We start from the raw sequence: 14,169 nt of genomic DNA, 5'->3' as shown, positions 1-14,169 counted from the left end.
CATGGAATTCTCCAGGCCAGAATAGTGGAGTGAGTAGCCTTTCCCTTCTCCAGGGGATCTTCCCAGCCCAGGGATCAAACCCAGGTCTCCTGCATTGCAGGTGGATTCTTTACCAGCTAAGCCACAAGGGAAATCCCTGTTGGGTACTTAATAAGCATAAATTCTTTGTTGCCAGTAAAGACGGTGCTGTTAGATATAGCCAGCTGAAGATAGAATTTATTGTGGCTTACTATATGTCATAAAGAACCATGTAAGCAGCCATGTGTTAGTCATCAGTTGTGTCCGATTCTTTGTGACCCCATGGACTGTAGCCCGTCAGGCTTCTCTGTCCATGGAATTCTCTAGGCAAGTATACTGGAATGGGTAGCCATTCCCTTCCCCAGGGGTTCTTCCCGACCGGGGGATCAAACCCGGGTCTCCTGTATTGCCGGAAGATTCTTTATTGTCTTAGCCACCAGGGAAGCCCCATAAAGAAATCAGGCATCAAACCAAGAAAATGTGTTTGGAAATTTGGCTCTTATATTTGGTGAATCTGCGGAATGTGTTTTGATATGGAAAATGTAGAAAGTTACGGTCTCTTAATTTTTTTCAGTTTATTCCTTTCCACTTAAAGATATCACTTTATTATTAGTGTATTTTCCCACTTAACTCCTTTTCAGAGATATGCCTTCTTTATTCAAATGTAGTATAGCACTAACATGACTGCTGGTTTAAAAATTAGAAGCTACATTTCCCTAGTTTGCATGATCTTTTATTTATTTATTTATTTATTTATTTTTGCATGATCTTTTAATGAGGACACTAAGGAGCAAAACAAGTCTTTCCTACAATATTTATGCATAAGAGTAAAGTATTACAGTGTTTTAATATTTGCATTTTCTATTAAAATGTGAAGCTAAGACTCATTAAGGTAAAATTCAACAGTTGTAAATTACTGTTCTCATTTTTAAGAATGTTTTTTAAAAGCCAGTTTTACAGAGAAATTTTTTAAATACTGTTTTACAAATTTTTACCAGCCAGTCTTTACTCAATAAGGCATGTATGTGTGAGCACTAAGTCAGTGACTGATAATTGTTAGAGCCTTGGCCAGAGGGAAACTGAAATACGTCTGAAAAGGTTTGAAAAGCAGACTTAAGATTTCCATTTAGCTATTAAGGAAGTATTTCTCTGATTTCTTTCTTTCTGCTTATGTAATAGAAATAATTTTTTAAATAATCCTTTTGACAGTCACCCAGTTTTCAATATATAATTCTATAACAAAAATTATTTCAGTATAATTCTAAAAGGCTTAAAAATATCATGATACTTCAGAATATGTCTGTAAATGCTAGTGAGGCCTGGTTCTAATGTGTGACACCTTGCTATGCTATTTTGTTTATTGTTTGAGTGAAGACTGACATTTTTTGTATCATGAAGGGATTGTCCAAAATGTCAGTTAAAGAATAAAAATAAAGCCCATACCTGCTGTTCAAATGCTGAATGAACTGTGATATTCTGTTGAGTATGAGACATTGTCAAGTTTTAGTCCTTTATTTTAGATACCACTGAGAAACAATGTTGCCAATTAGACTGTGACTCCATGAATTATAAGATGCATTTGGGTTTCAGAAACATTAAAATGTGTAAAAATGTGGATCTTAACAGAGGAAATGGGATTCAGTCTGTGCCCTCTAATAGCTGACAAAGCCGAGGAGTGTCAAGGAGGCTTGTTTCTAGCTGTTAGGGAGCTTTGTGGCATCTTAATTCTAGGCATTAGATATGTTATACATGGAGAGTATACACACATATCAGAGTTGGAAGACGTTGATATCAGGTGCTTTTATATAAAAATAAGTTTATTGTCATTGGTGATAATAGAGTTCTTTTAATACTCTCATCTAGGTACTTTAGAAAATTTCGAGAAGACATGTAACTACAAAGATATTTTATTGTAATAAAAGTGAAAACTTTTTACTACCCCAAATCATTGAAATGCTTTAAGCATTCTCAATCTCCATACATTCTGGTTGTAAACAAATTTAAAAACAAATTTTTAAACTTTGTTTGATGTTGGAAAGCAGCAATGAAAGGAGAGAATTTAAAAACTTTGCTTAGCCAGTAAATTTAGTAATCTCTGACAGTTAATGGAATGCTTAAAGGTTAAATAAGAAAGGGCAAACAATGATATCCCAGAATGTCATCAGCCCTAAAATCATTTGCAGTTGACTGAACATCTCCCTGCCTTGTGAATTATCGGTAAATACTCTGTATTGTGGAGCCTGTATCATGCGATATTCAATCCAGTGCCTCTTGGCTATTGGAGAAACGGACGCAAATGGCAAGTGTGGCAGCCTGAATTTCTGAAATCGCTCATACCCAACTTCAGTATGAGAAGGAGTCGCTGCCTTTGCCTGCAAGGTACTTTTAAACTGTTTAGATTCTGTTTTGTGGATGTTTAATATACATTCTCTCTGCAGAAAAATAAGCAAGCTGTAACATGAAGGTATGAGGAGGTCTGTTTATTTTATGAATGTTCTTTCATGTGATGCTGGCAAAATGTTTTTAATGTAAACATGGAAACTGGGGTAGAATTCCTGTTCTTGTAAGAAATGTATTTTCCTAGCTGCCATTCATTTGAAATAGACCTCATTTAGAGCAGAATTGACTTGTTCATGCTTCTGTGGAGTGTTCACCAATAATAAAATAAAATTTGCTGAAAATGGGGAAGACAGTTTTGACACATAGGGAAAGAATAAAGTTACCTACCTCCTAGCAAAATAAGAAAACAGGAATAAAAATCGGAGCGCTTCCAATGCTATAGAGAGAGACTGTCTTAGTCTGATTTCTTTCCACAAGCAGATCTGACACATGGGTTTGCCCTCAGATGATTCATTTGAGAAATTGTCTTAGAGAACGGGAGTAGAGGACTAGAGAGAGTGAACTAGGGAAGGAGGGAAAGGCTAGAAGGCCCTGTTACTGTGTGAGCTACCACTTTTAGGACTGGAGGTCAGTCCTTCTGAGCGCCCTTCTGGTGCGTGTCTCAGAGTTGGCCACCTGAGGGATTGAGGCCTGTCCCCTGGCCGATGGTTGTTCATTGGGTGTTAACACCTCTGCACTTTCAGTTTGTACTTGTACAAATACAGAGCGGCCTCCTGCGGCCCAACAGGCTGCTGTCTCTGAAAGGCAGAAAGCGAGAGAGACAGACCTTTTGTCCTTCATGGCACTACACGCCACAGTTGTAGTGTGAGTCAGGTGAGGCCAAGGGCTGTAAGAGGCAATCCCAAGAGATGTCTAGTGTAGGCCACCGAAAGGTGCGGAAGAGGTGACAGGTCTCTGATGTCAGCTGAACATGTCAGGTGCATTGGAGCAGAGAGAGTAAGGACCACAAACAAGTATTGAGTCCGGTATTGTGCTTTATGATGGTGTAAATGACTCATCCCAGCCCTCAGGAATTTAGCAAAGGATACTGCAGCTGTTTCAGTAAAATGAAAAAAGTAGTATATTGGGGGTAGTGGATGATGCAGTTAGTTCACACAGCAGGGTCCTCAGCTCCGATTTGGACAGGGTGTGGGAGATGAAACACTAATTGATGAAGTGATCTAAGTTAGAATTTTAAAAGGAACAGAATCCAAGAGCTCTAGACAAAGAAGAGCATATTTAGAAGATCTGAGGAGCAGAGGGCACTGCTAGAGTTGAGAGTGGCCATGGGCTTGGAGCAAGGAGAGGCAGCTGGTCAGTGCAGGACTTTGTGAATCATTATCCGGAGTTCAGCTTTTTCTCCTGAAAACACTGGAAGGCCATGAAAGGGTTTTCAGCCCTGAGTGACATTAACAGAGTGTCATTTCTGCTTCACAAGTGGAGAATGAATGGGACTTGGTGAAGATTGGAGGTAGGAAGACCAACTAGAATGGTTTTGCATACAGCACTAAGCAGAAGATGTTGGTGGCTGAGAGAGGGTGGGAATGGTTGGTAATAGGGAGAGAGAGACTAGCAAAGCTCTTCAAAAGTAGGATGTACAGGGCTGGCTGGTTCATTGTTGATGATAATGGGGAGGGGAGAAAGTTGTCAAGAGAGTTATGGGTTCTGACAGGAACTGGGTTCATGTTGACTTCATTTCTGAAGTGAGAAGCATGAAGATGAGCAGGTTTTTCAGAGAAGGAAAAGAATAATGGGTTTTACTTTGGACCGGATGAATTAAAGGTGTTTGTAGACATCCGGTAGAGGTGTCGGGAGGTGCCAGCCTAAATCTTCCTCACTGTTGTGATCAGAATACTGAAATTCCACTGTAGTTTTAAGTGCAGCCAAGCAGTTTCAGATAGTCAACTTACTCAGATGGCTCATCCGTAAAGAATCCACCTGCCAACACAGGACATGCAGGTTTGATCCCTGGGTTGAGAAGATCCCTTGGAGAAGGAAATGGCAATCCACTCCAGTATTCTTGCCTGGAGAATCCCATGGACAGAGGAGCCTGATGGGCTACAGCCCTGAGATCGCAAAGAATCAGACGCAGCTGAGCATGCACACGTGCATGCGCTCTAGGCCACTGTTAGAAACGTCCCTTTACATTGTGACGTAATACACGTTTCCTTGAATACCTACCTGCTTGCCTTCTGTGTCTGTGTCTGTCTCTCTTACACACACACACAGCTGAAACAAAAATATGCTGAACAATATGCATCCTTTCTCATTTGATGCTCCGTAGCATTTTGTTTTTCAGTTTTTTAAATCTTTATTGACTTTGTTATAATACTGCTTCTGTTCTATGTTTTGGTCCTTTAGCCATGAGGCATGTGGGATCCCAGCTCCCTGACCAGGGATCAGACCCATACCCCTGCATTTGAAGGCGAAGTCTTAACCATTGGACAGCCAGGGAAGTCCCACATTTTAAATTTGTTGTAGTCTTTTCACTCTCTAGGAAATGCTGTTCACAGTCCATTACATTGATTCCGTAACCGTAAATGCCACTCGCGATTTGAAACACACTAGTCTGGGAGAACCAAAAGATGAGGGGGCCTAGCGTCTCGCTCCATCTCGCCACCAGTTCTGTTTTGGTGTACGCAGTAATGGTAGCTGAGACTCGTGTAACTCATATTTCTCAGGCCAAGCCCTGTGCTAAACCCTTAACACGTATCATCTTCCTTCATCCTCACAATGCCTGTCTTGTTCTTTTCTTTAAACCTGCATTCATGAGGCAAACAGCTGGTTAGAGGTAGAAAGGGGTCGGGATGAAGAGCATATATTAGAATATTCCTGTCGCTGAAAAGACTTGTACAGATGACTGACTTCACGCCTCACTGCTGTGGTTCATTAGAGGCCTCTACCAAGTGCTGGAGATTGTCCATGGTGGGTACACCCAGCCCGTGGCCCTAAGACCTGGGGTCAGACCAAGGAATGTGCTCACACAACCCAGTTACTCTCTTGAGATGCCATATTTGAGTGACCAGTTACTACCCTGGATAGCTTCAGTGGAGGGCTTCCGGATTGGATATTTGGGGTCTGGCTGATGAAATTCAACTATTGGAAATAATGTACTCGCTCATTGAAAGCCCGAGGAAAGTTCTGGCTCAGCCAAGGACTACATAGGCAAGGGGGGAAAAAGTACACATTTAGAGCCACTTTATTTCGTTGTAGTTGTACCTCTCTGGGCTTTGCTTGTTTGTTGCTAACAGGCCTCTTCTCTGTTTCTTAATTCTAGTGATAATAACTTAAATACCGATGTTTCTCATGTTTTCATTTCATCTTTTACTCTTAGGTTCGTGCACATACATGGGCTTTGGGTAGGAAATGTCGATTGTTTATTGATAAGTGTCTGGTTCTTTCCCCATCGCCTCTGTAACAATACATTTAGACTTAGGACTGCAGCACACATTTTTATATTCTTTTAAAGGAGTCTTCTGTCAATCATGGTCAAGATTTTAATATTTTTATATTTTCCTGGGGTCTAATTTTGTAATTATATTGATCCAATACTCCAAAGATTCTGTCCCTAACTAGCTAGCTACTTAACTGAAAACTGGCTAGAGCTAAACAAAATTCTATGGTATCACACAATAATATCATTGTTTTATCATGTATGATCTAGCAAACCACACAGTCATATTCCTTATTTTTAAAACAACTCTCCACTTTTATTTTCAGTGTAACTGTCTTTGTCTTCCAAATGGCTGGTTTCTGCAGATGTGTCTCCTTGGACAGACTCTGGACTGAAATACTATGCATGGTGACTCTATTACACAAAGATGCTTGTTAAAAAATATTTTACTCTAAATAGCTATTATTTGAATATGCTAGAGAAAAGTTAAATAAGGATAATTTGTGTTTTCTTCTCTTAATTCCTTTCTAGCTCACTCAGTCTCAAGTTGCATAGATAATTTCTTTGCAGACCACAGCAGAGTCATTTAATGCAGTCTGAGCCTTAGTGTCAAGAACTCTTGAGTTCTGATTTCACAAATCTAAGTTAAATTCTCTTCTTAAAGAAAATCTTTCTCTCTTCCAAAGAGTAGGTGGTGAAGTGTGACAATGCTTATGAAAGAATGTAATGAAAGTACTCCAAAGGGCTTATGCAGTTTAAACTTTCTCATTTGCATTTTTCTCACCTGCCATCTATACCAGCCTTAACAATGCAGAGCAAATTATTGCTCTTATGGAAACTTTGATCTTCATTTTATTTATTTTAAAAATTTATTTATTTTAATTGGAGGCTAATTACTTTACAATATTGTATTGGTTTTGCCATACATCAACATGTACGCCACAGGTGTACACGTGTTCCCCATCCTGAACCCCCCTCTCACCTCCCTCCCCATACCATCCCTCTGGGTCATCCTAGTGCACCAGCCCCGAGCATCCTGTATTATGCATCGAACCTGGACTGGCGATTAGTTTCACATATGATATTATACATGTTTCAATGCCATTCTCCCAAATCATCCCACCCTTGCCCTGTCCCACAGAGTCCAAAAGACTGTCTCTTTTGCTGTCTCGCATACAGGGTTATCATTATGATCTTTCTAAATTCCGTGTATTTGCATTAGTATACTGTATTGGTGTTTTTCTTTGTGGCTTACTTCATTCTGTATAATAGGCTCCAGTTTCATCCACCTCATTAGAACTGATTCAACTGTATTCTTTTTAACAGCTGAGTAATACTCCATTGTGTATATGTACCTCAGCTTTCTTATCCATTCATCTGCTGATGGGCATCTAGGTTGCTTCCATGTCCTGGCTATTATGAACAGTGCCGTGATGAACATTGGGGTAAACGTGTCTCTTTCAGTTGTGGTTTCCTCAGTGTGTATGCCCAGCAGTGGGATTGCTGGGTCGAATGGCAGTTCTATTTCCAGTTTTTTAAGGAATCTCCACACTGTTCTCCATAGTGGCTGTACTAGTTTGCATTCCCACCAACAGTGTAAGAGGGTTCCCTTTTCTCCATACCTTCGCCAGCATTTATTGCTTGTAGACTTTTGGATCGCAGCCATTCTGACTGGTGTGAAATGGTACCTCATTGTGGTTTTGATTTGCATTTCTCTGATAATGAGTGATGTTGAGCATCTTTTCATGTGTTTGTTAGCCATCTGTATGTCTTCTTTGGAGAAATGTCTGTTTAGTTTGTTGGCCCATTTTTTGATTGGGTTGTTTATTTTTCTGGAATTGAGCTGCAGGAGTTGCTTGTATATTTTTGAGATTAATTCTTGTCAGTTGCTTCATTTGCTATTATTTTCTCCCATTCTGAAGGCTGTCTTTTCACCTTGCTTGTAGTTTCCTTTGTTGTGCAGAAGCTTTTAATTTTAATTAGGTCCCATTTATTTTTGCTTTTATTTCCAATATTCTGGGAGGTGGGTCATAGAGGATCCTGCTGTGATTTATGTTGGAGAGTGTTTTGCCTATGTTCTCCTCTAGGAGTTTTACAGTTTCTGATCTTACGTTTAGATCTTTTATCCATTTTGAGTTTATTTTTGTGTATGGTGTTAGAAAATGTTCTAGTTTCATTCTTTTACAAGTGGTTGACCAGTTTTCCCAGCACCACTTGTTAAAGAGATTGTCTTTAATCCATTGTATATTCTTGTCTCCTTTGTCAAAGATAAGGTGCCCATAGGTGCGTGGATTTATCTCTGAGCTTTGTATTTTGTTCCATTGATCTGTATTTCTGTCTTTGTGCCAGTACCATACTGTCTTGATGACTGTGGCTTTGTAGTAGAGCCTGAAGTCAGCCAGGTTGATTCCTCCAGTTCCATGCTTCTTTCTCAAGATTGCTTTGGCTATTTGAGGTTTTTTTGTATTTCCATACCAATTGTGAAATTATTTGTTCTAGCTCTGTGAAAAATACCGTTGGTAGCTTGATAGGGATTGCATTGAATCTATAGATTGCTTTGGGTAGTATACTCATTTTCCCTATATTGATTCTTCCGATCCATGAACACGATATATTTCTCCATCTATTAGTGTCCTCTTTGATTTCTTTCACCAATGTTTTATAGTTTTCTATATATAGGTCTTTTGTTTCTTTAGGTAGATATATTCCTAAGTATTTTATTCTTTTCATTGCAATGGTGAATGGAATTGTTTCCTTAATTTCTCTTTCTATTTTCTCATTATTAGTGTATAGGAATGCAAGGGATTTCTGTGTGTTGCTTTTATATCCTGCCACTTTACTATATTCATTGATTAGCTCTAGTAATTTTCTGGTGGAGTCTTTAGGGTTTTCTATGTAGAGGATCATGTCATCTGCAAACTGTGAGAGTTTTATTTCTTCTTTTCCAATCTGGATTCCTTTTATTTCTTTTTCTGCTCTGATTGCTGTGGCCAAAACTTCCAAAACTATGTTGAATAGTAGTGGTGAAAGCAGGCACCCTTGTCTTGTTCCTGACTTTAGAGGAAAGGCTTTCATTTTTTTACCATTGAGGATAATGTAATATCAGGCAATTCCAGCAAAGGAAAATTTTCCAGGTCAGTAAAGTTAGAGGGTATGAGGAGGGAGAGAATTAGATATGATACTATGATATACTGACTAAATGTTAGTAAGTATATTTGAACTATTTTCCTTAATTTGTGATATCCTTGTCCTTTAAAATAATGAATAATGTTTTCAGAAAAAGTCTCATGGAGTCTAGTGATTATAAATTGATCTTTTTATAATGTCTCTTTTAAAAGACACCCGAGTATTAAATTCGTTTTGTGAATCCTTTGTTAAAACAAAGGCTGTTTGCAATGCAGTTAGTCACCATATTATATTGTCATTTTAAAAATTAGAATTTTTGAACCTGTTTTCTGAAGCACTTAAAAGTGCATTCAAGAAGGCAAGTAAAAGCAGAAGGCGACCAACCGTTTAGTTTATTTCTGAATTTGGAACTAGTGCTAGAATTTGCTTTGGGAGATAGTCCTGGCCTTAAATGGCAAGCTGTAGCCATTTCTTTCATAACTATTTAAATGTGTAACTGATTCAAGACTTATGAAGAAATACTTAGGTTATAGGAAGAGCTCTTAAAAATTTATTTTAAACTTTTAAGAAATTGAAATTAACTTTAGAAAGTCTCAGCTTTTAGGGACTTGTGACTGTGTAGCTGAGCAACATGAAGACAAGACTTGGTGTCCATGTCAGAAGCTAGGGTTGTGGGGCTCACAGGAAAAAGACCCAGGAATGTCCTGGAACAAAGCAGAGTCTCTTCTTACGCTCTTGTTGTCCATAGGTTTTATGTCTTGATGGTAATATTTTGTGGTAACTGGCTGCTGGTTAGCTTGCTTATGTGATGACAAGAAAGGAGTTTTAATGTTTTTATTACAGTAGCCCCTCCACCTTTTCATTGTTAAAACATTTTGCTTCAAAGTAGGCATTTTCAGTGCAATGAAATGAAAAAAAAAAAAAACCTGGAGCATTAGATCATTTGGGGAGATTTGAGTTAGCAGGTAACAAATGGATTCCATCCTGAGCAAATGTGAGCTAGTGCAAACCCAGCAGAAGGTCTGAAGTGCATGGGACTGGATGGGTGGCACAAAAAAGGGCTGGAAGAGCCTCATAAAGGTTAAAGCAAAAACACCAGAACCTGGGTAGCTATAAGAGGTTAAAAGAAAATATTTTTTCTTAGAGCAAGAGGGTACCGGAAGACATGTGGCAAAGCTTATTCCGTTCCATAATTTTTGTTTGTCACCTCGGAGAGGGGAGCTTGCTTTGTGTAAGTAGTTGCGTGTTCTAGTCTGGTATCCAGAGGTAACAGAATTAAAAGAGACAGGTGATGATGGGACTCCGTAACCAAGCTTTTGAGCAGCAACAGAGCAGCCTGTAGCTCATGGCTTTCTCCAAAGAATCTAAATTCTGGTCAAGCAGCTGACTTTGGCTGTGAGTCACCGTTGGGTTTGGGCCCAAATTCCTCTCTCCAGCCACATCATCGCTTTAACTTTGCAGGTTCTAAAAAATCTGGAGCATGGGTATTCTCTACTTGTCTCTGGAATTCTCGGCCTCTCTGGAGATGCAGACATAGATGCGTCCAGAATGTGAGGCAGGAGACAGAGCCTTTCATTCCAAATGAGCCAGAGGCATTTTTGATAGGTTGTTTGCATTAACATCATTTCCCTCCGTTTTATTGTGGTTAATTGACGGGAGTTTGACGAAGATTTCGGATACCACTCTCGTTCTAAAAGTGGATCAACCCCCAAAGCCCAATTTAAAGCTGTTGTGACCTGATTAATTTTAACATTTATTACACATTCAGAAATGAAAGAAAACAATCCAAAAATGATTTGAGAATTCAGACATTGAGTAATCAACATGTGGTACTAATTAATGAGAGAGCTGATGAAAGTCGGGTAGCTGCTCTGAAGATAGGTCTCTGTTGCTTGTCTCTGAAGAGTATGAGGTTAGGATCAGCAGCATGAACCACAGACATTTACTCGGAGCCTACCCGGTGCTGCAAATCATATGTCTGTGTATCCTCAAAGCCCAGGGCATGTGGTGTCTGGGCTCTGGTTCAGTTCCCACCCTTGAGGAGTTCACTGTCAGGTTGGAAAGACCATCCACAAACAATGCTAAGGAGCAGCTAGATTATTGTTCCTATAAATAAAAGGGTTTTTTTTTTTTTCTGTATTAAAAAACACTGTTTTTGATGAATGTGTCAAGTGGCTGATTGTGGTAATCCTTACACGATGTATGCATATATCAAAACTTTGTGTTATACACATTAAGTGCAGTTGACCCTTAACAACTCAAATTTGAACTAGGAGTGTCTACTTATATATGGGTTTTTTTCAGCAGTTAATAGTGCAGTACTGCACTATACAAGGTTAGTTGAATCAGAATGAACAGAACACAAATAAATACAGAACTAATAAGATACAGAACCTTGGGTACAGGGGAACCACGTATACAAAGGGACAATTATAATCAATACTTGTACTTTTGACTGTGCAGAGGGTTGGTACCCCTAATCCTGCTTTGTTTTAGGGCAACTGTATATACAATTTTAATTTTTATTTCTCAAATACAACTTAATAAAACTGGGAGGAGATGCACCACTTTTAACTGGTCATAATTAAGGAGAAGATGCTAAGGTGACATTAAGATGGTTTGCAGGAACAAATTGCTGGAAATCTTAACTGTTTTCCCAAGCAAAGGTGACAGAAGAATAAATGAGTACTGCATGCGTTTTCCTTGCTAATTGTTTTCACGTATTGAGCTTATTGCCCATTCCATTTTGGCTTCTAAATTGTGAGAACAGTTAGAAATGAATAGATAGACACGTAAAATCTCTGCATCTTTTACAAAGGACATGAGTTGTGCTTTCTCTAATTTGTTTGCATAAAAGATTTTGGAAACTGGAAAATGTTGCTATAGCCATTACCTCTGTTCATTGACCTTTGCACTCCTACTGTTGTTTGAGATTAAAAATAAAACCCTGAAGTACAGTTGCATGTCTTGAGAAAGAAAAGCTGTAGAATCCTGGGATAAGCTGGATTGTGGCTGGTGACTCTGGGCCTAAAAAGAGGAGCTCCCTGCAGTCTTTCTTCCTAGATAAGCATACCTGTGTTTGTGTTAAACATGGTTCGTAACTTAACCCAGCAGGTCATTATTATTTTGACATTCAGAGGATCACAGAATTCACAGTGGGGAGAGATGGTTGTGTGTAACTTGCCTTCACTCAGCTCAGCCTTTTGTTAAGGTTTTTGAGGGATCTAATTTGATGTTTTGTTTTGTCTATTGGCTTTTTTTTCTTCCCCCTGACAGCCTTGGTATCATTTGCTCATGTTAAATATTACTTTATTTTTAAAATTTTTTTGTAAGCTTAATCTAGTTAAGTGCCTTTCTTGTAGATATCCAGGTTTGCTTTAATGGTTTGAGTGTTTGTATGAAGTGAAGTCGCTCAGTCTCGTGTCCGACTCTTTGCGACCCATGGACTGTATCCTACTACTAAGAAATTTTAGACATACATTCATTCATTTATTGAAAAAATACTCAAATTTCATTTTGAGATAGCTCTTAACTGCAGTAGATAAATGGAGAGTCCTGATACCAATAAGACTCTCTTTTCAGTCAAGAAAGTATCTTATTCCCCTACTCATCTTTAATAATAAATGACTTAAGAAAATCAAACACAATAAGTTATTAAATCAGATCAGACTTGTTAAAAATTGGCTTTATTGATTAAAGTATTTATTTCATAACATTGTTGTTGTTGTTCAGTTGCTAAGTTGTGTCTGATTCTTTGCGACCCCTTGAACTGCAGCACTGCAGGCTTCCGTGTCCTTCACTATCTCCTGGAGTCTGCTCAAACTCCTGTCGATTGAGTTGGTGATGCTATCTCATCCTCTGTCTCCCCCTTCTCTTCCTGTCCTCAATCTTTCCCAGCATCAGGGTCTTTTCCAATGAGTTGGCTCTTTGCATCAAGTGGCCAAAGTATTACAGCTTCAGCTTCAGCATCAGTCCTTCTAATGAATACACAGTGTTGATTTCCTTTAGGATTGACTGGATTCATCTCCCTGCTGTCCATTATAGCATTGTTTGAATTTTAAACCACAAAGAAGTAATTGATCTTTAGGTTCAAAAGCAAGCAGTCTTAAACAACATGATACATAGTGAAACCTGAAATATTTTAAGTTTGTATATAAAGCACTACAGTTTTGCTTTTGTTTATGAAAATCAGTAGTCCATGGGGTTGCAAGGAGTTGGACATGACTGAGCGACTGAACTGAACTGATGAAAATCAGTAAATTTTGACAGCTAATCTCAGAGGGTATTAGGAACTTTCGTGCTAAAATAGGTCTTCCCTGGTGGCTCAGAGATAAAGAATCCACCTGCAGTGCAGGAGATGCTGGTTCCATTCCTGGGTCAAGAAGCTCCCCTGGAGAAGGAAATGGCAACCCACTTTAGTATTCTTGGCTGGGAAATCCCATGGACAGAGGAGCCTGGTGGGTTATAGTCCATGGGTTTACAAAGAGTTGGACACGACTTAGTGACTAAACAGCAGCAACAGCAAGATTGTCTCCAATTTAGGACTGTTACCCCCCCCCCACCCCCACCCCCACCCCAAATGCTATAAACATTTGTTATACAGGTTTTTGTCTTAGACTTTAGTTTTTGTTTCTCTGGGCAAAATGCTTGGGATTGTATGCTTACCATACAATTGTATGTTTACCATACAATTGCAGCGTTGTATGGTAAGTTGTATGTTTTTAAGAAGCTGCCAAACCATTTTCCATTTAGTTATTGCCAAACTAAATGCCAGACATTTCTAAAGTGGCTGTACCATTTTATATTACCACTAACAAGATATCAGAGACATAGGTTGTTCACGTCCTTGCCAGCATTTGGTTTTGTTACTGTTTTTAAATTTACCTGGTCTAATAGATGGGTCGTGGTATCTCACTGTGGTCTTTGTGTTTCCTTATGAGTGTTGACCTTGAATGCTTTTTCATGTACTTATTTACCATCCAAACATCCCCTTAGGTGAGATGTATCCTTCCATCTTTTGTGCATTTTCTAAATGGATTGTTTCCTTTTATATTGTTGAGTCACAAGAGTTCTTTATATGCTCTAGATACAAGTCCTTACCAACTTGTCTTTTCATCCCTTTAAAAGGTTTCACAGAGCAAAAGTCTTAATTCTGATGCAGTCCAGTTTTTTCTTTTATGTGTCATGCTTTTGGTGTTATGTCTGAGAACTCTTCACTAAGTCCTAGGTCTCAAATATCTTCTAAAACTTTT

General features: G+C 38.9%; 1 protein-coding gene across 9 annotated transcripts in view; it reads left to right on the top strand.

Annotated features, from left to right (window-relative positions):
- ATE1 (arginyltransferase 1) overlaps positions 1 to 14,169 on the top strand; it is a 168,867-nt gene that overhangs the window by 125,052 nt on the left and 29,646 nt on the right. Inside the window, exon 13 of one of the 9 annotated variants that reach the window (XM_070780969.1) lies at positions 2,202 to 13,497. The exons of the other annotated variants lie outside the window; for them this stretch is intronic. Within the exon in view, the coding sequence (XP_070637070.1) occupies positions 2,202 to 2,209 (8 nt within the window). The 3' untranslated portion in view covers positions 2,210 to 13,497. Of the gene's footprint in view, positions 1 to 2,201; positions 13,498 to 14,169 lie in introns of those variants that run through there. 9 annotated transcript variants of the gene reach the window in all.

The sequence above is a fragment of the Bos indicus genome, chromosome 26 (assembly GCF_029378745.1).
Source record: "Bos indicus isolate NIAB-ARS_2022 breed Sahiwal x Tharparkar chromosome 26, NIAB-ARS_B.indTharparkar_mat_pri_1.0, whole genome shotgun sequence".
NCBI classification, from domain to species: Eukaryota; Metazoa; Chordata; class Mammalia; order Artiodactyla; family Bovidae; genus Bos; species Bos indicus.
The sequence above is the reverse complement of the archived record's forward strand: the minus strand, read 5'-3'. Positions and strand labels throughout refer to the sequence as shown.